The sequence below is a fragment of the Eucyclogobius newberryi genome, unplaced genomic scaffold (assembly GCF_026437365.1).
Source record: "Eucyclogobius newberryi isolate DKJ021-1_F unplaced genomic scaffold, fEucNew1.0.hap1 SCAF_6, whole genome shotgun sequence".
Taxonomy (NCBI): Eukaryota; Metazoa; Chordata; class Actinopteri; order Gobiiformes; family Gobiidae; genus Eucyclogobius; species Eucyclogobius newberryi.
Genome location: NW_027316278.1, coordinates 18,797,208 through 18,823,863, shown reverse-complemented (window position 1 = coordinate 18,823,863; position 26,656 = coordinate 18,797,208). Strand labels below are relative to the sequence as shown.

Here is a 26,656-nt window from a genome sequence, read left to right as displayed (position 1 = left end):
TATGTTGTTTATGTTACTTTTTCATTAACCCAATTAACATATAGAGAGTGACCGTGACAATCACATTTGTTTATCTGTCAAATCGAGTGAACCATTGCCAGAGTTTTACTATTGTCTATTTTGTACATTACCAGGTAAGCTATAGCCTATTGCACATCTGAAGTGATAGAAAACCATTAATTACTCTTTTACATCCTGGACTTCAGTACCACACAAGTAAAGCTTCTGCTTATTTCCATGGAGACAAGCAGGTGCTGGACCATGTTACATGTTACTTTAAGTAAAGGTCTGGCTGACTCTTAAGGTCGAAGGTGTATTTAGGCCTTTTATCTAGTAACTTTAAGTGGAATCTTGGAATCTACCCGATTACAACAATAAGCCTGACATCAATAGCAATTTGTGTGTACTATCTTCTGAATTTGAGTACTTAATATATTTTATTTCATATTATATTTCATGGTGGAACTTCACAATATTTACTCCAAGTATATCCATGGCACTTTAACAGCTGTAGTAGTGGACAACACAGGACCCTCCCATTTGCTTTAAAAGCTGAGGCCACTCAGTCATTGCATTTCTTCTGGGATTTTGCTCAAGCATTTGGATCCGTTTAACTCTGTCCTTCAGTGGAACCTTTTGCAGTGGAAACTTGGTCCTGACTCCAGAGCCCTGTGAGGATGTCTGCCTGGACCAGAGTGGCTGCTCTTTGTCTGGTGCTGCAGCAGCTGGTGCTCGTGGTAACTGCTCAAGGCATCGGTGAGTACAGCCACTCTTTCTGTACTATATGATACTTTAGAGGTGTCTTATTACCTAAACTATTGATGAACTAAATCGCTAGATAAAACATTGATATGGTGTGTCCTGTCTCTTGTTACAATCACATTTACTCTTTCCAAAGACGTCATGAGTTTGTATGGGCACGTTTATTTGTACACAAAGTAATTCAAAGTGCTTTACTCAACAGGAAAAGGTAAATACAAATCACAATACAAACAGATAAAACATAAATAATCATTATAAAACAAAGACTGAAAAAGAAGAGTGTTGTCATACGCACAGCTAAACAGAACTCTTTATAGTAGCTGCATTCCTCATTAAAACAAAGTGAGGTACAACACAACAACACACTTTTTTGTCAAATGTAAGTCACACATAATAAAGTTTGCTCACGCTGTGACTCAGCAGATGCTTTGTCTAAATTACTCACAGCTGCTGGACAAATAAAAAAGCCAATTCAATACAATTTTCAATGACACACAGAAGTTGCTACTTTTATTGAATTTTATGTTTACCTTCTCGTTCTAGTCTATGACCTGCTAGTGTCTCCGGACTGCCTGCCAGACCTGCTCCAGGGAAGCTTGAAGAACAAGGGTCGGGACGAGGCGTTCCTTCTGTCCTCTTTCAGGCTGCACAACAAGGCCCCCACTTCCCTCTACAGTGTCCTCAATCCCCGGGACAACTCCAAATACATAGAGCTAAGTGTGCAAGCCAAGCTGAGCAAACGTAAACAGTAGCATTTTAGAAACAACTTTGTAACTGATTTTGTACATATTAAATTTGATATTTTTTCTTTCAAATTTTCACTCAAGTAATTTTACGATACCAGAAGACTGATGGCCGGTTTGCTACCACCAGTTTCACTCATGCGTCTCTAGCTGATGGAAGAGAGCACCACGTGATGCTTCATGCCTCTGGTCTTCAACAAGGGCCCCCTCGCCTCAGCATCTATGTGGACTGTAGACTGGTGCACACTGTGGACGATCTACCGGCCGCATTTGGCTCTCTGCCACCCGGTCCCAATAAAGTGGCTCTCAGGACCTTGCAGTCAAGTGGACAGGTGACAACAGACAAAACCCTTTCTATTTCCCATTTACCGGTACACTTTTTATGGCTTCGTATGTCTAAGGTCATCCCAAATATCATGTTTGTTTATGCTAGGATTTGCTGACAGACCTGAAGCTGGTGATAGAGGACACTGTGGAGAACGTGGCCACTTTGCAAAACTGTCATTTAGCTCCCAGTGACTCGCTGCAACTGCTGAGTGAGTTAAATTGGTTATTGTATTTAGATTAATTAATTGTACATTTAAACCATACAAAATGATATTAGGTTTTCAGGAAGCAAGGACAGTACAGGACCAAACCTCAATGTTGGAGCTGAAGAAAATGCTTTTAGAGATGAAAGAACTTCTTAATCAGCAGGTAATAAACAGTAATTGTGCTTTTCCTACTAAATAGGATCCTAATTATTAAATTTAACAAGACTTTCCAATTTGAGGAATAGAAGGTAATTTACAGGCATTTGGGTTTTCTCTTTTTGAGCGATTGAAGACACAGTGCTGGGTTCAGTTCATTTCATTTTAACTAGTTGACCTGTTATTGGCTTTGGCAGACTATGAAAAATACATAAAATCTCAGTTTTGAGCTTAAAAAACAACAACGGCATGTGATGATGAAATTAAAACAACACAATAATCGTATAAACTCCATGAAGATACTGCCGGATCTAGAGGGCCATATAACCAATGGGTTTCATGAGACTCTGTGCAGTTAATGTAGAAAAACATGTGTCCAGTTCTAATGAGTGAGTGAGTGCCTGATATGTTTTTTTTTTTAAAGTAAATACTGATAATAGCATGGGTTAAGTTGAATTTAAAACTACATTATTAACAGAGATTGGTGAACTGTTTTCCCTTGGTTTAGGTCAAGGAGACCACATTTTTGAAAAACACCATTACGGAATGTCTTGCTTGCGGTAAATTAAATTAACACTCTAAAACTTGTCCATAAAATCACCACTAGTGCCTGAATCTGTATTTGCTGCTGTCTGTGTAGGTTTTGAGGGAATTCCCACCAAACCCAAACCTGACGAACCACCAGAGAAGTTCGACATGAATCCTGACCCTCAGCACCTGGTTCAGTGTCTGCCCGGGACCTGCTTCAGACAGGACATGTGCATCCCCACAGAGGCCGGAGGCTGGAGGTGCGCCCCCTGCCCTGATGGGTTCACTGGAGATGGTGTGCGCTGTGATGATGTGGATGAGGTATGGACTTTCTTGTACTTGTACTATCATAATTGCTGTATAATAATTCTTAACCTAAAAGTAATAATTACTTTTAGGTTAAGAATTATTCAATCTGGAATCAACCTTCTTGTAACTATTCTTATCCTGGGCAAATGACAACAGCAGCAAGACATTTTATACCAAACAGGACCGTATAATATAGAAGGTAGTCACATTTAGAGAAAGTAGCAGGTTCACTTTTAATCAAGAGAGTGTATTTTTCCTAAAACGCCTGACTAAAATGACCCCCGAATTGGGAGTCTGAAAACAGAAAACGTTTTTTGAACCCTTTGGAGTAGAAACAGATGTCTGGACTCTTGTTGAAGCTCTGTAGTTTTAGATTTCTGATTTACTGTAATGGTAAGAAAATCTGATTTTATTTCCTGCCTAGATGTTGGTCTGATAAACAATTTGGGCTTTTGTTGGGTTTTGACAATTCCTCTTTCAAACCTGTGGCTAACTTCTCAAAAAATAGATTTACGGAATCATAATTAAGTTCAACGTTCAAGCAGAATACATATGCCTATATTTTAGATTTTTTTTTTAACGATTTTTTTTTACATTTGAGGGTTATTCTTTTTCAATTTGTGTGTTTGGGAACAAACCGACCCTGATTTACCCCAGAATAAATCAAAGCCTGACCATGTAAGATTTCAGTCAGAAAATACTTAAATAAACGCAAACGCAAAACTTAATTAAAGCCGCGGAGCGGCGATGATGGCTCTCGCCACCCGCACGACCGCTTTTCCGTGCGACCGCCCCACTTGTCCCACTTGTCCAGAGGACGTACACCAATTTGAGGCCAGTGAGCGTAACACCCTTGGAGGAGTTTGTTAAAGTTTGACGTGAACCAAATTCCTGACTCAGCGTCTTTTCATTATCAAAGGACGATGGCGGCCATAGGGTTAGTCTGGGGGCGTGGTCACAATAATATTTTTGTTTAACATCAGAAATAAACATAGGACTTTTAACAACTGATGCAACTTTTGTCCTAACCCCGAAAATGTCGATAACTTTAGATGCCCCACATGTCTAGAGGACGTACATCGATTTTGAGACCAGTGGGCAAAACGCCCTAGGAGGAGTTTGTTAAAGTTCTACGAGAACAGAATTTCTGACTCTGACTGTATTTTAATTTTCAAAGGAAGATGACGGCCATTGGGTTAGTTCCAAAGCAATAGCCTTTTTTACTTTAGACTTTATTCTTTAGGCTTTATTCTTTAGACTTTATTCTTTAGACTTTATTCTTTAGACAATCATCTGTCACTGTCAGGCTATGTCAAAATAAAACTCCTTCTGTATCTGTAAAACACAGAGGCCTTTATTTTGTAAGTGCCACAGGCGATCCAGGCACCTTCTGCGCTGACCTGAGCAGGGAAAAAGGGAGAGAGAGAGCCTGGGTGACCTGGCTGCACCCCCTCCTCCCTGTACCTCTGTCACCTAGCAACAGAGACCCGCCGTTAATGCTAACTCTAATGCTAATGCTAAGCCCATGGCACGAGAGGAAATGTCCCATCAAAATAAAAGATGAAGAGGAAGTGAAGGCATTCATTGCGCCTCTGCTGGCCAATTGTGAAAATACACAATATCTGCAATGCACTTTTTTCATGGCGTCTCGAGGAGAATATAATCCATGAGTTTCAAACAAATCAGACAATGTTGAGTTTTTCACACAATGGGTAGGGGGCGCTATAGAGTACATTTGTTACATGGGTATTTATTTCCAATCAGATCATAAAAATGCATTAGTGCGTGAAATATGAGCTCCGTAGATCCATTCCAATAGGTGTGACTTGCCCTAGAAAAAACAGAAAATTAAGCCTTTTTTGAGGGCGTGTTACGCGGAGACCGTAAAGAATATCAACATTCTTTTGAATATTTATTAAATTTCGCATTCCAATTCCATGGAATGGCTCGAGTGGGTAATGTGCTACCTTTCTGGTGGAGGATGTGCCACCTGCTTGGCTCCATGGAGATGTTCTTACTTTGCCTCTAACATTCAAAACAATTGCAAAAAACAAATCTGTCTCCATGGAGAATGTTCTAAAGTTTGGTTTTAACTTTCCATCTCTGTGGAGTAAAGCTGATGGCGAGCGGCTACCAGGACTCTTAAGACTCTTATTTTGAGAGCTTTCAAATATTCAAATAAGTCTTGAGTACAAGATTTTGAAGCCTGTAAATACTTCCAAACGGTTGTAAATTATTAGAGAACCAACAACCAGCTGACTTTTTTCTTGTACTTTTCTGTTTAGTGCCAGTTTAATCCGTGCTTCTCTGGTGTGATGTGTGTGAACACTGCCCCTGGGTTTCGCTGTGAGAAGTGTCCACTGGGATACGATGGGCCTGAGCTCACTGGCGTCGGTGTCTCCTACGCACAAACTCACAAGCAGGTAACTCGTCCAAATAATGACTGAGAAGGAGAATTTTGGCACGTTACATTTGTTGAAAGTTAAGGCGCCAGTGAAAGTTTTCCAGAATGTGAGTGAAAGTGAAAAGAACCATAACCTGTTTTCCAGAAATCTGATCTGGTCAACATTACTGGAAATGGGAGTGGCTCATTTTGACAGAAATTCATATTTTTTAAATATTATTTAAGATCTCAATGATGATAATCTGCTGAAATTATGTCAAATGAAATACGTTAAACATGGAGGATGTTCAATTTTCACAAAAATCATAAATACACTTTAACAGTGCATTTGATTGGAATATTACACTATTAATTTTTAATCTGCTCTTTTTGCAGCCGTAACTATTATCATATTAGACAATATACCCAATATTTTAATTTTGCACATCTCCTAAACAATTGTGATGCTATTAATTTTTCAATTTATCTCCCCTCTCTTGAACTGAGATTGTTCAAGAAAAGGCTTAAAGTGTGACAGGTTTTCATGTTCTTCTTAACATTACTTTGTTTGGTGGAATATAACCTCTGGTAAATATATATTTACATTCACCTGACATCAGTCAGGTTGCAGTTTGTAAAGAAACTATTAAAAGTCAAAGTTGAAAATTACAGATTGTAAATTTCTATCTACGTCATCAATGAACAACATTTTTTTGAAAATGCAGGGACAATTTGTGTGGTTTGAATCTACTCACATTTAATTTTAATGTTATTATTTGTAAAATCCTAATTATTGTGTATTATGGCTTTTGGCCATTGTTTACATTATTTAAAATGATCAAAATGGAATTTTTGAGCTGTGTATAATTTCCCTAAAATTCCTTATAATCATGTTCACTGTGTTTTAGTGAAATGTGTAGCCTAATCTGTATATGCACTTTTAATTTGAATACATTAATAAACAGGACAATTCTTGCAGGCGTGTGATGATATCGATGAATGTCTGGGCCCACCTGATAATGGCGGCTGCACTCCAAACTCGCACTGTCACAACACTAAGGTAAGACCTCTCTTTATTATCACACCTCTATGGAAAATATGATGAAATCTTGACTGTCACATACAGGGCTCTTTCTACTGTGGAGAGTGTAAAACAGGGTTCACCGGGGACCAAACCGGGGGCTGTCGGGGCACTAGACTCTGCCCGAATGGTTTACCCAATCCTTGTGACGCCAACGCCAACTGTGTGTTGGAGAGAGACGGCAGCATAAGCTGTGTGGTAAGAGACTAAACAACTTGAGACCAGCTGTTCACACGTTTACACACATAACATGCACATTTGTCTAGTGTGGCGTTGGATGGGCAGGCAATGGTTATGTGTGTGGAAAAGACACTGATATTGACGGCTACCCTGATGATAAGCTGCCGTGTCGCGATGAAAAGTGTAAAAAGGTATTCTTGTCACATTCCCATTGCTTTGACGTATTATTGTTTTACGTTACATGTCAGTTTTATTACACCTTCAGGACAATTGTCTATTTGTGCCCAACTCGGGACAAGAAGATGTGGACAGGAACGGGATGGGCGACGCCTGTGATGACGATGCTGACAGAGACGGCATTGTGAACTTAGAGGTGGATTATTTATTTTAAGTTTTAGGCGCCTGTAGGCTTTATTAGACCGGAGAGGACAGGGTGAAATGACAACTCACAACACTGGGGCCGGCTGCACTAGGAACCTGTGGGTTCATTTCTTTATACCGGTAAATGTAAAAGTACATTTTGTTTAGAAAATATATATATTGTGATAATTTTAGGAGAAAAATAGAGTATTATATGAATGTTTATGCCACGTTAGCTTTACTTTGAGATTCAGTTTGATAACCGGTACATAAAGTGGTCACATAAAAGAGGAAAGATAAGGGGTTCCCAGACATTTCAGCCCGGGACCCCCAAAAGGACCAAGCGACTGACTTGCGACCCTCACTGCAGGATCAAATTTAAAGTGGTAATAATTCAAAATGTCAAATATGTTGAATCAGGTTAATGTTGTTTATTCAAATAATGTATTGTGGTTTGGAACTAATATAACCAAAATAGATTGTTTTATGAAAAAAAAAATGAAATAGAGTGTCATAATACAAAAAATATATATTTAAATCATCTTCCGACCCACAGCTCAGTGCGCCGCGACCCCCACTTTGGAAACTACCGATCTATTAGACAATGTGGATGAAACTGACCTGAGGATTTCCCTGTTGTTTGATCAACTGTTACTAACTGTGAATAATTCTTCTCACAATAATCATCAGACTAAAATGTTATTGTGACAACCGTAATATAGACGTATTGTAATCTGATTTATCGAAGGATAACTGCTGGCTCGTACCGAACGTGGATCAAAAAAACAGCGACAAGGATCTCCATGGTGACGCATGTGATAACTGTGTAACCGTGGAAAACCCGACACAGAGCGACATCGATCAGGACGGACTGGGGGACGAGTGCGACAACGACATAGATGGAGACGGTAAGTTTAAATCGTGTCATTAGGGCCACGTGGTTTAGAAGTTGATGAATTGTTGCTGTTAGAGATTATCTGATTTAGATACGTTATCCACTTATGATTTGTTACTGTGGCTGTCATTTCAGGGTCATGAAAAGTTTTTCTGTCTTCACAAACTAAGACTGTGATTTGGGGATATGGTGCAACACAAAACGATGAATAATGATAGTAAAATACAAACTATGATAAGGCATGCAAAAACAAACGTATTAAAATAGACTTTGGGTAAATATAAATACAATAATATACAGTGCAAATAGATATAGTATTGCCGAAGTAATGTTCAAGTGAGTCATTTGAAGTAGCAGGTGTTATGAAGTGTTCAAGTGCCCAACAGCAGAGGGAAATAAACTCTTCTTGTAGCCAGAGGATGTGGAGCGACTGGACCGTAGCCTGCTGCCCGAGGGGAGCAGCTCGAATAGTCTGTGACCAGGTTGAAGCTGAAGGCTGCAGTTTGTATCTGACACTGACTGTGGTCTAACAGTCACCCCCAAAGGGAGTTGTGGTTCACAAATGCACTTTTCTCTTTGTAAAACAATATTACTATTATGATTGTGTGGACATGGACTCACATTTTAGCATAAATGCACTTCTTTTCCATTTTATATCTGTTTAAAAAGACAAACTCAATTATACACAGTGCCAAATATCTGTACGATAAATGGTATTAAATGGGTTACTGCTGCATTATGTCACTCGAAGGTGTAAAGATTTTAAGTAACACATTGTAAAAGTTAATTGGCTATAAAGTTATTGTATTTTAGCCAAACGCAGTATCTAGACTTGAGTCTCCAGACAAAACTCTTTTAATTTGATGTGCATTAAAAGCGGCTCAAAATACCTCTTTTCTGTCATTTACATTTTCAGCAGTTGTGGTTTTCAGGAACACCAATGAACTAAATACAAGAAGCTAAATGTCATAGACGGCTGGCTAAACTTTCCACATCACTTGGAACTAGCTGTTCTCACGTTTGTAAATGCCAGGTTGTGTTTTCCAAATTGCTCTAAATTGTTTCACATAAATCCTTATTATTGTGCTTTCACATTTTCATTCGAACAGCGCATGGTGAATGTTTGGTGTACATTTATCTTTGTGCTGGCCTCTTAATCATTTGGTAATGTCTTAAACCAGCAGCTGGATATCTTAGTCGTGTCTGTCTCCTGTCTAAATGACATTTTTTCCAATGGATTTTTCTGCCAGGGCTTAACTGCTTCTGGAAACTATTTCACCTTTCACAAACACAGCCATCTGGTGATATATTTGACAGACTGATTGAGTGCCTTGTTTTCTTTCAGACTTTGTATGTTTCTTGACAATTGTTTCCCCCTAAATTTCTGTAAATGTTCACTCTCAGATTTCAAGAACAATGTTGATAACTGCCCGCGAGTCCCTAATACAGACCAGAGGGACAAAGACAGAGACGGAGTGGGAGATGCCTGTGACAGCTGCCCCGATATGTTCAACCCAAACCAGGTCACTATAAAGAACATCTCCACTAAATACAAGCAGCCGTTTTGTCTTTAATAACTCACTGTGTCCCTTAGTCCGACTCAGACGGTGACCTGGTTGGAGATAGCTGTGATGACAACATAGACAGGTACATTATATAACTGTCCTGTTTTATGTAGTATTTAGGCTTTTATTTATTTTTTCACATCAGCATGAATTAAACAAACATTTTATAACCTATACTACTGTATTTGTTGTGGGAAAAGTCCACCAGTCCAAAACATTAGAATTTAATAAAGTTTTCTTATTTATGTAATTTAATTTTTACTTTAATATTTACTATATTTTTTCACATGATCTTTATTTGATAATGTGACAACAAATGACAAACAAATAACAATACCGTAGTCCCATGAACCCAACATTTCTTTTCTCTTTAGTGATGGTGATGGGCACCAGGACTCGAAAGACAACTGTCCCAGTGTCATTAACTCATCCCAACTAGACACTGACAAAGATGGAGTGGTTTGAATCTACTCTTAGATAAATGTATCTTTACCTTCGCTAACTCCATGTGTGTTTTAAATGGTTTTGTCCTTTTTGTTTCCAGGGAGATGAGTGTGATGACGATGATGACAATGATGGTGTTGTGGATGATGATGACAACTGCAGATTGGTGCCTAACACCGATCAGAGAGACACAGACAGTACTGGCCTCTGTTTACCCACCTCTACTGTATTTCTATTACATTTCCCATAAAGCCTCTGTGTTTTAGATGATGGAGTGGGAGATGCTTGTCAAGGGGATTTTGACAGAGATAATGTTATTGACATGATTGACGACTGTCCGGAGAACGCCGAGGTGACCCTGACAGACTTCAGGGCCTATCAGACCGTTGTGCTGGATCCAGAGGGCGACTCCCAGATTGACCCCAACTGGGTTGTCCTTAACCAGGTGACAATACTTAATAATAATAAGTGTCATGACTTTGGTATCTCATACAAGAAATGATGAGTACAATTATTTCTGATTTGTGTAACATCAATTTAATGTATTCAGTTCTGTTTATTTATTCCTTACTATCGTTCCACATATTAAGAACGTCTTAAAGGTGCACTGTGTAACTTTTCTGGGGGCAGGGTTTGCTTCTAGCTCTGCAAGCATGTTATGCTTTGGAATGTTCCAAATCTTGCATTTATTAATGCATTTTACAGGTGTTTATTGCTAAAAATAAATGTATATATAATGTGTATTCTTGCTTTGTGCGGAGTCACCTCTCCACACATCTGATCTGTACCCTGGCCTGGTGGCTTCACCTGATCCATTTCTCCTTGGAGATAGATAAATGTAATGCCATACTAGGGAACAAGTATACAAAGTAATAACATCACCATGGACACAAACAGGTGGCGGACCCCCCACCAAAAAAAGTTATAATAAGCGTTCTCTTTAATCATTAGAAATAACATTCTTATTCATTTGTTTTGTGTATCTTCAAAGGGAATGGAGATTGTTCAAACCATGAACTCTGACCCGGGCCTTGCTGTAGGTGAGTGGTAATGAGTACAATTACAATCTCTACTTCCACAGCGCGTCTTCACACTGCACTTATCATCTGATGTTGCAGGTTACACGGCTTTCAGCGGCGTCGACTTTGAGGGCACGTTCCATGTAAACACAGTGACAGATGATGATTACGCCGGCTTCATCTTTGGATATCAGGACTCCTCCTCCTTCTATGTGGTGATGTGGAAACAGACTGAACAAACCTACTGGCAGGCTGCGCCTTTCAGAGCTGTGGCCGAACCAGGAATACAGCTAAAGGTGTGAAAAGTTTGTTGGCTGGATAAACTGTGAGCACAGTAGAGTTATATTATAAGCCATAGCCAGATACTAATCAATGCTTAAAATAGTATTGAAACTAGATGATCATTTAAACAAATATGAATACTGCTGTGACAAGTTGGCCACTGTCCAGGGTGTACCCCGCCTAAGGCCCGAAGTCACTGGGATAGGCTCCAGTCACCCGCGACCCCGAAAGGGAACAAGTGGTAGAAAATGGATGGATGGATGGATGAATACTGAAAATAATCAAATGAACCAAACAAAAGGACCGCAGTTGCATTTTTAGCAAAAATCTATCAATTATCACTTGTTATTTCACCTTTGTGTGATAAACAGGCTTTCGGGGGCCCCAAACACAAGTCATAGTCACATCTATGTACATTTCAGGTGGTCAAGTCCAAGACGGGCCCAGGTGAGTATTTGAGAAACTCGCTGTGGCACACGGGCGATACTGAGGACCAGGTCCGACTGCTGTGGAAAGACCCGAGGAATGTGGGCTGGAAGGACAAGGTTTCCTATCGCTGGTTCCTGCAGCACCGGCCACAAGTCGGATACATCAGGTACTTTTAACAGCAGCAAAAAAGACAACATTTTTATTTGTTTTGTTCATGTGCAAAAACAAATTTACTATTTACTCTCAGTAGTGTTTTCAAAAGCCATCTATGTTTGTGCAATAAAAATATTACTACGTATATGGAATTATTTGTTGTTGTATTGTTGTTCAGTACAAGCTTTGCCTGTTTATAAATTCAATATTTTAAATTTGTGCCAACGTCAGTAAAAATGTCTCAGAGTGTGTGTGTTTTATCATTAAACCATTATTTTTTAACTGTCCATTTACTTTTATATGGTTATGATAATATTACACACAGAAGGTAAAAAAAATGTATCCAACTTTATTGCTGAGGTTGTTTGTAGGCTCAGGATGGGCCAGACTGATATGTCTTCTACACATTTATCAAGAGTTTGCTGGCCTGGTCAGGAGGGGCCAGTCTCCTATTAATGAGACACTTGTTATAAAAGGCTGTAGACGAAATACAGTTCCATAGAAATACATCATAATGATAGCAAACTGGTGCTATGTAAACTGTGATAACATACTACAAATGAAAATAAACACTTCATATTTTTCTCATGATCAGGATAACCGACTTGGGTTTGCCGTGTTTCGTTTTAGGGCTCGGTTCTTTGAGGGTTCAGACCTGGTCGCGGACACAGGAGTCATCATTGACACGAGCATGAGAGGAGGGAGACTGGGAGTCTTTTGTTTCTCTCAGGAAAACATCATCTGGTCTGATCTGAAGTATCGCTGCAATGGTTAGTGTCCGACATTTAGCTGAATATTACAGCGCATGGCCTAAACATTATTTTCTGTTTCGATAGACACAATTCCTGTGGATTACCAGCGCCTTGATGCTCAAAATACACGGTGAATTTATCGCAATAAATGATATAGAAGAAACTAAGGGATTTGAGAAAACATGACGACTCAACACTTCTATCAAAGAGCATCATCTATAACATTATGCCAAGATTAGCTAATGCATCTGCTCCTGCAATTGTTTCTCTTTGTAACACTCATATGAGCAAAGTTTTACATTTTTGAAAAAGATATTACGTTCAATAAATGCTGATGGATATTAAATAAAAAAGACTGGGTGTGTGTATCCATAATCCTTTATTATTATTGAATAAATGCAATTGTTCTTGTTATTTATCAAAAAGAAATGCAAACAGTTACAGTATTTGGTAAACACATCTTTGACCTAGTGTATGGCTGTATTATGTAGAGCACCAGAGTTTCTACATTCATTAAACTATTGGTTACATAAATGTATTTTCAGTAATAATAGTTGAATGACACCTAACAATTATGACTGAAATCTCCAAATAACTTAATATAAAAGCCTATTAGTGAGGATAAGTCAAATTAGAAGCTTGCACAATACAGTATATACAATACAATAAAATGTATAACTTGTGAATATATGAATGTCTAAATTCAATTTGGCAGTAAAATCAACATCCAGTGTTGAATAATTTAAACACAAACACTCTCGCTACATGATTTCTACCGTCAGAAGCCACATGTAACACAGTAAAGGCAAAATGCAGTCAGCACTGCATGAAAACTCTTGATCTTAACAGTCTACACATCACACTGACTTGTTTTTTTAAAAACACAATGTTTCTACCCTGTACTTTGGTAAAGGATAGTACTACGTTAGTGCAGTTTGACAGATCTTCTAAAAAGCCCTGCCTAAAACAGCTGACAAAGTGTACAGGTGGTAATGATGGTCCTTCAAATAGATTAGGCTCAAAAGGAGCACAGGAAAATCCAAAAACATATTCACAACACAGATTCTCTAATATAAAAAGCTTTGCATAGAAAACGTCTACAAAAGGGCAAAATGTAACAAAACATGAACAAATACAGGCTTCGATTAACCTGAGCTTAAACAACTTTAACAACATCCAACTATTGAGTTTCTTTCACATACATGGAACATAAAGATCGATTGATCGATTGAGATCATGTTTATACAAGTAAAAACAATGGTTTGATGAAGTTTAGGATTCAACTGAAATGTCAGGCATTTTATGAGAAACACAAGATGAAAAATGAGAACCAAACAAAGGGGACAAAAAATACAACAGATCTAGTCCTCACAATGCAATTTTGAATGTAACAAAAACTTTAAGAAGTCAGTGGTTGTAAAAACAGACCAAATAACCATCGAACCATATTTCAACGTAGCAAATACTAGAGTAAGAAACAAAAGGCAATAGTCCACTTGCAACACTGAGTGTAGCGTCAGGTTGTGTTTTAAGGTAGGACGCAGTTTGAGTTGCAGTGGTCCCTCGTTGGCTCAACCTGAAGCCTACAGTCTGGTGATAGGAGAATCAAGACTGGCTGAGTGAGGATTAGGTCCTAGGCTTCAAAGCGTTTTGGGCAGAGCATGGGAGCTATGAGGGTCAGCATGTAGAGGAACAGACAGACCCAGCTAGAAGCCATCTTTATCCAGAACACAGACCAGCTGTCATCCAGCAGCTTCTCGATCTTGTGGCCGTCGTAGCTACAAAACAACAAAGACATTAAGTTGGACGCAAAACACACATATATATTCCTGGATAAGATTTGTTTTATGCTTAATTATATGTATAAAATAAAACACTTACTGAAACCAGTTGGTGGCTGTCATCATAACGTAAAGAGAGCCTAAGAAAAAGACAAAGTGGAAGTAGGCGTAGCTGTAGACGGTCCCTTCACGCTCATCGTACATCACATTCTGGCCTGAACCGGTCTTCTCCTCATCAAACTCATCTGTGAGAAAAATATACACGTTATGCTGACATGGTTCCATTTCTTTCCAGCAGAGGGCGGTGTGCACTACATATCTGGCATGGCTTCACTGTCACACTGTTCTCCTAGTAACAGTGACATCATGTGCGTTTGCTGACCAATACTTTCTCACTATCCTCTGTCAGGCTGAAGAATAGCAATGAGCAGAGGCTTCTGCATGCCAACATGAGCTGCCAGCACATTATAGCACACACACTTAAGTCAATGACAACAAAAATGTGCACACGGTTGACTTTGCTCACCAGTGTCATCTCCCAGACAGAAACAGCAACGAGCTCTCTGGAATACAAAACAATAGCTGTAGGCTGTATATTTAACTTTATATTTAATTGGTGCTGTTAGATCTTTAATATTTACCCCACTCTCAGGCTCACTATTTCTGTACACTCGCAGAGCAGCAGAGCTTCTCTTGGTGGTGGATGTCAAACTAAAGGCGAGAAGAGGTGGAAAATCAAATGTACAGCAGATGAAAACATTGTTAGGTCACCATTTTTCCAGTAATTTGCATTGCCGAAGACAAATTTGTTCCATTTGAAAAGTAACTAAGATGTGAAATGTCAACCTGAGGCTTAGTGGTTTGATCCTAGCAGTAGTACATACCATACAGTTGTAGTTTACAGTATCTATCTCATTTACATCATTTTTATAACGCATGTGTGAACCTAAATTAAAGTTAAAAAATGCACACTGCACCGCCCGCCCCTTGCCTCGGATCCAGATGGAATCTGCTTGGTCGGCAACTTCATCCTCTCTAATATGTCTAATATGTTGTGTGTTTGTGTGAACACAGTCAATCTGCCCCAGGGCAACTCTAGACACAGGTTTGCCAATGACTGTGACAAGAGGAATTGATAAATAATTAATGAGAATGTTGAGAAAACTTCATGAGAACTTTTGGGATCAAACTACTTTTAGTATCAAAGACAAAGGCTTAATAATAATGTAGAAGGCATGTAGATAAATGAAAATTAGTACAGCTTTTTCCAACCCAGACACATGATCGGTGAAGACACTATAAATGTATTTACAAAACCTAAGTATAGCACAACTTGTGTCTTACCATGAATACAGAACACAGGCAAACAGAATAATAGTTCCAAGCACCGTGACAATCTTCCTGTCGCTCTCAGAGCCAGAGAAGCCAAATACACACACCGTCTGGTTTTTCCCATCAATCTCCATGACTGGAAAGAAAAGAAAACGAGACAGATCAGATTAATGTAAATAGAGGGAGTCTTGTAAGAAGGAAGAGCTTCTGAAACATGTTTGTTTTGGCTGAGCTACACTGAAGAAGGACAACCGAGAATGTGAAGCAATCGTACACCTTATTATAATAAAACTGTCCTTACTTTCTTTTGGTTTGCTTGAGAAGGCAGAGAAAGTGAGGTACATCACATAGACACTGATGACCCCCGGCTGCAGCAGGCCTGATGTGGGCTGCACTGTAAAAACATCAACATAATCAGGTAAGAAATCTCAGCTTCCCTTAATGAACGAAGCAATATTTCTCTTACATTTCTGTATGCACGGGGAGATGGCCAACAGTGAGACAATGAGGCAAAGACTTCCGTTGATGCCTAAAAATATTTTGTTGAGTAAACAGGCCTCAGGGTGAGTGTAGAAGAGCCACAGGAAGACCACCGCTCCAACTGCAGCAGTGAACAGCAGCAAAGTCACAAAGGCCAAGGCTGCGTACCAAAAACGGTTGTACTTTACCCCCGAACTCCTGTAAATGGGGGAGAAGGACAAAACACACACCAAAAACATTTAGAGCAAATCAAGTAAACGTCAAAAGCTAAGGTAAAAACTGAAAATCAACCTGAAAACAATATGGTAAATCAATGCTAGTTGAATCATTAAGACTTATTGGCAGCTTTGCAGTAATTTACAATCTGTTTTAGTGGGCCTGGAAAAGGTTTCTTTTTAACTTCCAGTGCCTACACATGTTGACAGTAGGCTACTTTGGAAAGGGGGAAACGACACCATACGCATCCTGTGAAGTTACACAGAATAGGCACACTGCCAAGATTCCTCTTCCCATAAAAAAACAACATGACTAACTCCTTCCAGTCTGCTTGAGATAGAAAGTATTTGAGTGGATCTTACTCACAATAGCTGATAAATGCCAAGTAAATTCAAAACAACAAAAAATTATGTGCAAAGAGCTCAAATGAAAGACAAAGCAATAATATGATTGTGCTTACCAGTTTGTGTTCCATCTGTGTGCGAACTCAACCAACAGCACGAGCTGGATGAGCAGGAAAATGAAACCTCCACCAGCCCCTACATAGCGCCAAACTGAATAAAGAAACACAATTAAATAAATGTTTTTAACAATTGTCATAGCCCCCAAATATGACTTTCAGTATATTTGACTAAATAATCTGATGGTACAATTAGAATTAAAAAAAACATTCTCCAGTAGTCACTGTATTAAAGAGCGTATTGTTTACCTTCAAGAAAGGTTTCTTGTTGAGGGATAAAGAAGGCTCCAGTGCAGCACAGCACCAGCACAATGAACTTAATCAGCCAAAATCTGACATCAAAACAAGGAGGAAATTAAAGTCAAAATTTAAAGTCACTGAATAAACAATCAAATATTTTGGTAAAGTGTGTTCAATGAGCATTTACCCATTATGTACAGCTGCCCTGCAGCCGGTGCTGTCGTTTACACGTATGGTGAAGATGGCGAAAAATAAGAAGAAGCAGGCCATGCCAAAGCTCATCTTATAAACCGCTGAATAACCAACCAGGGTCTGGCAGTTTTCACCCGCATTCAGCTTTTCACACAGTTCACTGTAAAATGGGATCTGGAAAAGAGATGTCAAATTTAAAACAGATTAGTTTGTATCAAACACTGTTATCAGGTATTTCACAATGTTTTAGACTTTGTGCTGAGCGTCAAGGCTCTAAAAGGAAAGAAAAGAGGAAACAGACAGCAACAACAAGCCCTGTCGGAGCTTTCTTCCCCTACAGGGCTGTTTGTGGGGCCTTACAACCGACTGTCAGTGTACACAGACCAAAGCACAGATGAATAAATTAACCACCTTTTGTGGGCGAGTCCAACATGAGCTAGAATGAAGACTTGGCCATGTCCAAACACAACCACAGAGACAAAGGACATTGGGACGTTGTTGTAAGCTTGATAAAGAAGCATGAAGTGGTTCATTGACAAAATTAACCAACATATGAAAACTGGACACTACATTCTCACTGACAAAACCATAAGTTCTTCTTTTCCACTTGAGTGCAAGTTGATGGTACAACAAGTGCCGATGTGAGAAGCCAAATGGATTGAGTTGTTGTCACCATAGTAAGTCTAGAAGAGGCTAACGCAGATCAGCACATGGAGTAAAAAGCCTGTTTTGGAGCTTTTGTCTCATGTTGAGAGCCATATTAGCATGCCCATAGGTTGTGATTACGAAGGAAAGGGGCCGGCTGCTGTAAATCTCTCCAGAAAAGACCAACGCTCTCAGACGCACAATGACTGCTCTTTTAGCTGGGGCGTCCCACTGGGCCCACTCCCAGTATATATGTGCCGGGACTTTGGTGCCAGGGGGAACATCAGCTTGTATTAAGATGCACATTAGAAATTGTATTACACCATTATTTTACAAACAAAAAACGATAGGTGCACTTGCATGTCCTGCAACATTTCTTTTGATATATTTTTGCCAAGTATATCAACTAAACAGAGTCAATTACACAGAAAACACACCTTAAATCAACATTAAATGAAAGCAATAATACAAACAAAGAACCAGACTTCATATATACTTTAAACTGCGAGCTGTAGACATCACTGCAGGGCTATATGACAAAAATACTTACGTGGTCTTTCATGGCGTCCTCCACAGTGGGTGACATCATGATGACACAGATAACGGTGACCAACATGAAGTAGAGCGCGTACATGAAGCGTGTTCCTGTCGACTGTTTGATGTTGGGGCAGCATTTACAGCAACAGGAGCAGGCCGCGGAGCCACAACAGCAGGCCAGCTACAAACAGACAAGAGACAGAGGACATATGAGTACATTGTGTGGCGTTAAGAGGTGAATCGACAGAAAGGCCTTTTAAACCTGCACTTAACCTTTACTTTCTGCATTCACACTAAACGCCGGTGAGCACATGATCTAATTTATTTACACTTTACACTTTCTGGGTCAAGCCAAGTGAGAGCCTGTAATTTAATAAACTGGCTCCTCTAATAATATTTTTAGCTTAGTTTAGTCTTTATTTGAAGGGACAATGTACAGAGACGTTAAGCTCATAAAAAAGCAAAGATGTTCCGCACCCGATTGTAGCTAAATGGCTCATTTCCATCTGTAGTCCCTGATTTACAGGAATAAATAATACAGTGCAAACAAAACACATTCAACAATGCGATCATTTCACACAGTCCACATTCTGACCCAAATACACACAGCCACACATCTCACAACAAGTATTTACATAAACATAAGGCGTATACAGGACCTACCAGTTTAGCTTTGTACAATTAAAAGAGTCAATAACATACATATTACAATGCATTGGTCAATTTGTCCAGTAAAAAAAGACTAATTATTCATGGGCGTGTAGTTACATATTTACATATTACACACACATTCCTGCAGCATGTGGTGTTTCATGTCATAAAATGGTTAAGAACTACAATAGACTTATTAAGGGGGAGAATGTTTAATTGTTAAGCTCAGTTTTATTGTTCCAAAGCCACTTTCTAAGTTCCACAGAGAATGTTGAATAGTTTGTTTAAGTTACTGTGGTCCGTGTAAATTTGGCAGCAATTTTTAAAGAAGACACAATTATACGGTAGAAAGTAGACATTGACTGTCGAGTTCATTTTTAGTTTCTAGCTCAGAGGGAAAATGTATGCACATCCCTCATAAAGCTGTTCCATTACTCTGTGTTTGCAGGGACCGAGAGCACCAAAATATAGGCCTTGAGTGCTATTTACAGGACAAAGGATAATTATAAGGATCAACATTAAAACTTTTCCAGAGAGCCCCACCTCTGTGGTGAGAGGTGAGCAGTGGTGGTCCTGCTGTGTTTATCCTGAAATACATTTAAACAGCAGTGTATGAGAGCAGGGCAGCTGTTCATGGGCTGTGGATAAAGTGGTTCAAGAAATGGCTTCAAAGTCTTCTAGCAGAAAGGCTTGTATGTCAAATGAAATAACTTGGATTTTATTATGAAAATGTTCCTTCTTTTGTGCGTTTCCTTATTATGGGCCTAAGTCCAGAGGCAAACCCTGCTTTGAAGTAAAACTGGTGTGAAATGTGGCACTGCCTTCAAAATGCCAGTAATGTGTGGTGAAGGTCATCGTCAAGTCAAACTCTAAACTATCACTATCAAGAGATCACATTCTTTCTGCATTCATTTTTGGTCAATATGACTTTTGTCGGCCTTTTATCAGAGATACTACAGAACCAACTGTAAATAGGTCACGGTGTACAGTATTAGGCGACTGAACAGCCGACAGAAGGGAAAAAAGGATGTGTTGTTAACGGCAACACAAAGAACAGCTGTGAGGCCGTCGGTGACACACGGACAATAAAGGCTTTGATTCTTCATAACAGTGACACATTTAAATGAATAGCAAATGGGAAAGTTGGTTAATTTTGTGAAATATGCGTCATGCTAAAAAATGAATGAGAACGATAATAGCACATTAGCAATTCATGACAGAAGACACTTTGAACTCGGAGCAAACGCAACTTAACAGGATAATCCATGTGCTTTGTCTCAGCAGAGCCCACATGTTTCGCTCAATGGACATTTAATTAACCGCATCACACTGCAAGTACGCGAGAAAAAACAAGGCTATTTAGCATGAGAGGGTGTTTAGATTTCATTAGTTAGGGGGTATTTCACTGGAGGACAGCACACAGCGAGGGGCCCCAAGAGCAAACTCGGTAGAACGGATGGGAGGGAGGGGAGACGGGGCCAATGGGGCGTCCAAATGAATTCCACCACACACGGAAACAAAAAGAGTATCCATGGTAATCCAGTGACCCTACACCCCTCGAGGGCGCGCACATCCACTCCGCTACAGCACGCACCAACGGGCCGACAGGTGGTCATCGTGTCTGCTTTGTGGCAGGCTCTTCTTTCAGCGACACAACAACTGTAAATGTTTAACCCACTAACTGGCCCACTTTAGATATTCAGAACAAGACATTTAGATTAACATCCAGTCATAAATAAAGTGGAGAAAGGCTTTACTTTTTTTTTTATTTTCAACTCAAACTACTTTTATTGAGAGTATAAATGCACATACATACTTTTAACAACCAGTGTTAGCAGAGAAAGTACTGAGGTCATTGCATGATTCACCTAATATTACAGGCTACAGCCAAAGCAGAGTCTGTAAAATATGAATTAGGAAAGCACTGTTTGAGAAATACAACATGCAATAATATTTCTTTGTAATATGGTTGCAAACCTCTCGATTGAAAATCACTGAATTAGGAATGGTCCCATATGGATTTTTGGGATGTATGCATCGAAGCTAGAAAAATCATCTTACTACATGATTACATAAACATACTGTCATGTATTGTGGCACAATTGTTCTTCTAGTGCCATTTGTACTCACTAAATTGTTAAAAAAGGAAAATTTGACCAAACCCGATATCTGGGGAAACCCTCTGATATACCAACACAGGACCTCGAAAAGCTTAAACTGTTATATCTATTGTGCAGCCATAATGTAAATAGTACAGGCAAAGTGGGATATTCAGATCTTTCTTGTGCCTTGGGTGGGAGCCGCAGTGACCACAGAGAGGGCCCTTCCCTAAAAGTCCCAGGAGCCTCGTGACGCTATGGCTTGTCTATTACTTTCTTTGCTTTTTCTTACAAATTTGTCGCTATAGACACCAGTGCTGCTTTCCAACTCAGAGGGCTGCTTCTCTCACACAAAGCCTCAATGGGGAATCATTTGTACTTGGAGCCATTGCACGGGCCACAGTGTAGAGAGAAGCCTGAGGAAGTGAAGGCCGTGTAAACCAGACAGTCTTTGCTCAGATGTCCTTCCTGGCTTTCTCCTCATGTTGAAACAGCTGACAATAACCCACAAGCACAAATGACTTACACTGTATTGATTACTAGATGTGACTTGAATAGTTTGAGAATGGTCTCGATCCATCTCAGAACTCAGAAGAACTGGCCACATAAAAACATGATAGTGCCCACAACAGGTCGGACGACTCATTGAACTAACTTGAATCTTGATTAAAATTATTAAAATGTTATCACATAGTAGCACTTTCATTTCATTTCAAGTTTGTAATTGATGGCATCACACTAGGAAAGTCCCCAGAAAACACTGGGCAAAAACGAGAATAAGAAAAATAAGAGTGACTTTATTTTGTTGAATTAATGTTTTAGAGGGTCAAAAAAGTTTTAGAGATAGATAGATTTTTCTATGTTTTCTCAACAGATATATCTACTCGATTGGTGTAAAATTATCATTAACAGGTATAAATATACAAAATAAAGTCAAAATCAGAAATTTGTAAAAACCTGTCATACTCACTTTAGCTACTGTTATTATCGTTGGTCGGTATAGAATCTTTTTCTTAGAATCTAAATGGAGTTTGTATTTTAGTTGCGCAAGATGAAAACAGGAAGTAGTGGTTAGCCCAAATCAAAGACATACATGCCCGTTACAAAAAACTGGGTCACTTGTGCCACAGCGTGCACCACCTCAATGGATAGATATGAAACTAAGGATGTAAAATAAGGTACATATGACAAACGTCTCACAAAGTACAGAACAATAAGCTTCTTTGCTTGAATGCATTGTGTTGTTGCAGGAAAAGCTAAAGAAACAGAGGGAACAACATAGACCATGATCCTTTGCTCCATTTCAGTGCAGACATAAGGAAGCAATATTCAACACTTTTATCATCTTATTAAGTTTAATTTCTACAATTCTCTTTATTTCTCCACTCTATTGCAAATAAAATCATACCATGTAATGAATATTGTGATAATATTGCACTAAGATTTGCATAGTGTTACATCCTACATGAAACTACAAAAAGTTTGATCAACAATATATTTGTTGTTTCACCTGGAGAACATTAGACAACTATTAAAAGATAATCCAAATTTAACTGAATTATTTATATCACAGTCCATACGCATAATCTAAGAATTGTGAGAGTGTTGTCACAATAGTAAAATTCGGTTTTGATACTATTAGGAATAGGTTCAATCCCAGATATCAATTTTGAGGCCAAGTTTTTTTTAAGACAATAGGCATTTTCAACAGAAAGTAATAGTACTTTCTTTATGTTTCTACATAGTCTAATACTCGTCCTGATCAAACTCAACATCCCTCTAAAACTGTTCAGAAAAGGTCAAATTTGATCTTTTCAGTATTGATACTTGCACATTAGTATCTGCTATACTATTTTTAGTATCGCTTAGCATCCGTATTTTGACTCTTTTGACAATCCAACAAAGAATAAATGTTGTATGTGATGTTTGTGGTGTTGCTGCACAATTATTCATTACATCGTCAGCCAGTTGTACAAGTAGAAGTCCGGTGGCTGGATGTTTATCTCCATGATTCATAGCAAGACACACCCTCATGTCTCAGATTACAACAACCCTTTTGTTGAGACGATGTAATGAAACCAAATGTTGAAAAAAAAAAAAAGGCGAGAGAAAGGACCGGAAAAGAAAAAAGTACAAGAAGCTTAAAAAATCTCATATAACTTCATTATTATTTGCGCGATCAACATTCAGAAAATCTAGATGTTGCTTCCAGAATTGGCACGATCATTATCTTTAGTTCTTATTGTGAACTGAATAATCACAATTGTGGATCAACATAATAATCTTGACATACGGTACATCATTTTTAGCACATGGCCTTGTGTTGTGATTGACAGGTTGACCACAGTCTATATACAAAGCAGAAATGTATCACTGCTCTGTTTCCCATATACAAAAGAAAGTCTTCCTTTCTAGCAAATACAGCCCCTAGCAACACTCAACAAAGCCCAAGTCCAATGCAAAGATTTACAGAATCAAAACTAAGAACAAAACCAGACAAGCTTTAGAGGAACCAAGAAGAACAAGATTTATCACGAAATTGCAATCAAATCAAAATTAAGTAAGTAACAATTTCCTCTATATAAAGACATTATTATCATGTCTAATGGGAAATGAATGAATGAAGTTTTGTGCTTTGTGCGAAACTGCTAAAAAGACCTTGAGTTATTGCGATCATAAAGCTTCACTTAGTGTCCGGTCCAAACTGGTTTCATTGTCCCTCTTCTTTCCCCAAACTTTCCTGTGTGACGTGTAAACTTATGTATGAAACTAATCAGCCACAGCCCCTTTTGAGGAAGATTGTACCTCTGCACATGATGGACTTATGTCTCCCCTCTCTTTGCTGTTTTCCTCTGATTTTCTCATTCATGTCAATCCTAACATGTCATTACTAGTTGTGGTTTGGGTATCAGACAAATGTTAACTGCCTTTACCCACAAAAGAGCAGAAACATATCCCTTATTTGGAGGCTTACAACAGGCTGTAGTATAGATATTTTCAATATTCAAATGTTGCATAGCTTCAAACCAACATTCAAATATGATCCATCTCTTGATACTCTGCTCACCTCAATCTGCATAATAGATGATTGTGTTGTGCTTCATGTATAAAGCTAACCCCGCAGCAAATGCAAACAGAACTGTGCCAAAACTGAGAACAAAAGGCACCACGCCGAGTTGGCATTACAGGTGGTTACGTCATCTCCACATGAACCTGTGCTGCCGTAGAGACACTAGGGCTGCAACTAAATGTAATGAAGATATTTGGATTAGATTTGACCCAGATGAAGCTGAAGTGAAGCAGTTTGAGGATCCTGGTAGAGCACATTTGTGGACTAATAGTGTTTTCATCAAATACAATGACTTCACAAATTTTCCACATCATCTTCATGGAATTATGGCTCAATTTCAGTCATAAAAACTGCCTGTCAGCACATGGCATGTTTTGGAACGTATGTAGTAACAATTATTCTATTACTAGATTAGTTGATGATTATTTCAATACCTAATTAGTTGTGATAAATCAATTTACTTGTTGCAGCCCTAAGACAGACAGTATTAATTTATTGTTTGTCATGCAAAGACATAAAATTGAAAAGGCAAACATAGACTTCATCTGAGGCGATACAAGTTGTTTTTTATTGAATTTATCATCGATTTACATTAAAAAATAAATCATTGCAATACTTGCCCACATAGATATGAGATTCCACTTTAAAAATGACCCATAATCTAATTAATATTGAGCTATGCGTTTGTATTACAGTTGTGGTGCACAAAATATTGGAGGAGGTTTTTAATCTAGCAGACGTAATAGTTTGGCCAGGGATTCCGTTTAAAGAGCTTTGCTTTTGGGATGACCTGTAGCGCAGCATCCTGCCCTAACCCTTCATTCATGCCAAAAATATGCTTGTACTGGCTGTGCCCCGTCCAGACCGCTGCATGGCCGGTCCTCACACCGCCAAATGCTCACAGTGCCTGGATAAAAGTCCAATAATGAGTTACAGCTAAACCCCGGCTCACAACATGGCATCCACCACTGATCCCACTGTGAAATTACACCAGTCCAACACTCTCCAAGCCAACTCCCATCCTCCCATCTGTCTCCAAACGGGCTCGCCCTCCAGGAAGAGAAAAGAAGAAAGCGACCACACAACATCTGACATGGACTTGTGAACAATGTCACGATAAAGTAAATGTGCTTTTTGGACCAGCTAAATTGAGATAGTCGATACAAGCGTTCATATTATAAGAGATGCAGTGCAATGGGTGATGGCATTAATAATTCAGCTTGCCTACTTTTAGCCTATAGTTAAATAATAAATAGCAGCAAAGGCATACAATAGTACAGTGAGAGTATAAAGTAGGGCAATAGTTCTGGCTGATCTTTACAACAAAAAGCATGGGAGGAGACAGTTTGCAGACTGTCTTGTGGTGTCCCTCCAAAGTTAAATTGCAGGCTCTGAATAATTGCTGGTTTTCCCGTCAGTCAACACAGTAATGGCCTAAACAGATGAGCTGGCTGTTGTTTTTTTACTTTTTCCATTGATTGGCTGGATAAGGGTATTTATAGTCAAGAAAATGGAAGCAAGGTTGACGATAGTATTCATCCACGTTTAAAAGAAGAGGAAAAAGAAGAAGAATAGTTTGCCATTAATAAGCACTGGCCACATGGAAACAAGTCACGTGGAAAAGCAAAAAGGCGGACAAAAGCTGGAAAAGAACAGTAACAGGAACTGACAGAATTCCCATTGTATCGACGCGTTTTCCCCCTATATTTCCCCCCCAACACAACCGAGAGAGAAAGACTGAATCCGCGCAGGTTAAAAGATCATTTGATGGTAAACACTGAATGCCCGACAGAAAGTAAACATTACAGCGGCGGCTCGAGCTCCTCCATCGCGTTACAATGTGGCCAAACTGTCGACAGAGATGGGATAAAAGTCCACGCCACGCTTACCTGCGAGAAACAGCACGGTGTGCACATGATGCTTCGTAATCGATCGACTGATTCCGCTTCAGAAAAACGAGCTTTTGTTTCGCTACATGGATTTCATAGCACTTCAAGGGAACAACAAACGCGCCTGAGCCGAGTCCTCGTCAGCGGCTGTTCTCCTCTTCCTCCTCCCTCCCCCCGCCGCCCCAGTTTCTCCTCCCACCGCCGCTCATCACCAACGACACAGGCCAGAAAGAAAGCTGCTACTGCACGAAATATAATAGATAATATAATAGATCCATGCACTAAACACTCGAAAAGACGTCTTTCGTCTGCAGCTGTAGAAGGCCTGTACAAAGGATTCTCTGTGGAACCTGGTTGTGCTGTTGGCTTCAGTTCGGCTGATGGAGCGCGAGTGACGTACTAGGGCTTGGACCTCATGGGGTATGAGGTATATACATGGATCTATTATATGAGGTATATACATGGATCTATAATATGAGGTATATACATG

The 26,656-nt window shown here is 39.2% G+C and overlaps 2 protein-coding genes across 2 annotated transcripts; one reads left to right on the top strand and one right to left on the bottom strand.

Moving 5' to 3' along the window:
- The first annotated feature begins 469 nt into the window (after nt 1–469).
- Nucleotides 470–12,905, top strand: thbs4a (thrombospondin 4a). The gene is made up of 23 exons (XM_072432840.1): nt 470–756; nt 1,306–1,503; nt 1,590–1,837; nt 1,939–2,041; nt 2,110–2,201; nt 2,703–2,754; nt 2,835–3,043; nt 5,317–5,454; nt 6,394–6,474; nt 6,541–6,693; nt 6,762–6,866; nt 6,941–7,048; nt 7,784–7,943; nt 9,335–9,453; nt 9,525–9,577; nt 9,870–9,954; nt 10,040–10,136; nt 10,206–10,384; nt 10,931–10,979; nt 11,058–11,254; nt 11,663–11,835; nt 12,453–12,592; nt 12,659–12,905. Exons 1-23 carry the CDS (start codon nt 678–680, stop codon nt 12,706–12,708), a joined length of 2,868 nt encoding a protein of 955 aa, XP_072288941.1. The 5' UTR covers nt 470–677; the 3' UTR covers nt 12,709–12,905.
- A 29-nt stretch (nt 12,906–12,934) lies between these two features.
- serinc5 (serine incorporator 5) lies at nt 12,935–26,311 on the bottom strand. The gene is made up of 12 exons (XM_072432843.1): nt 26,167–26,311; nt 18,471–18,638; nt 17,271–17,449; nt 17,093–17,175; nt 16,844–16,937; nt 16,154–16,365; nt 15,989–16,081; nt 15,700–15,823; nt 14,997–15,066; nt 14,882–14,918; nt 14,456–14,600; nt 12,935–14,352 (listed from the first exon to the last, which is right to left on the bottom strand). The coding sequence occupies exons 1-12, from the start codon at nt 26,191–26,193 to the stop codon at nt 14,208–14,210; spliced, it is 1,377 nt and encodes a 458-aa protein (XP_072288944.1). The 5' UTR covers nt 26,194–26,311; the 3' UTR covers nt 12,935–14,207.
- Nucleotides 26,312–26,656: the final 345 nt, after the last annotated feature.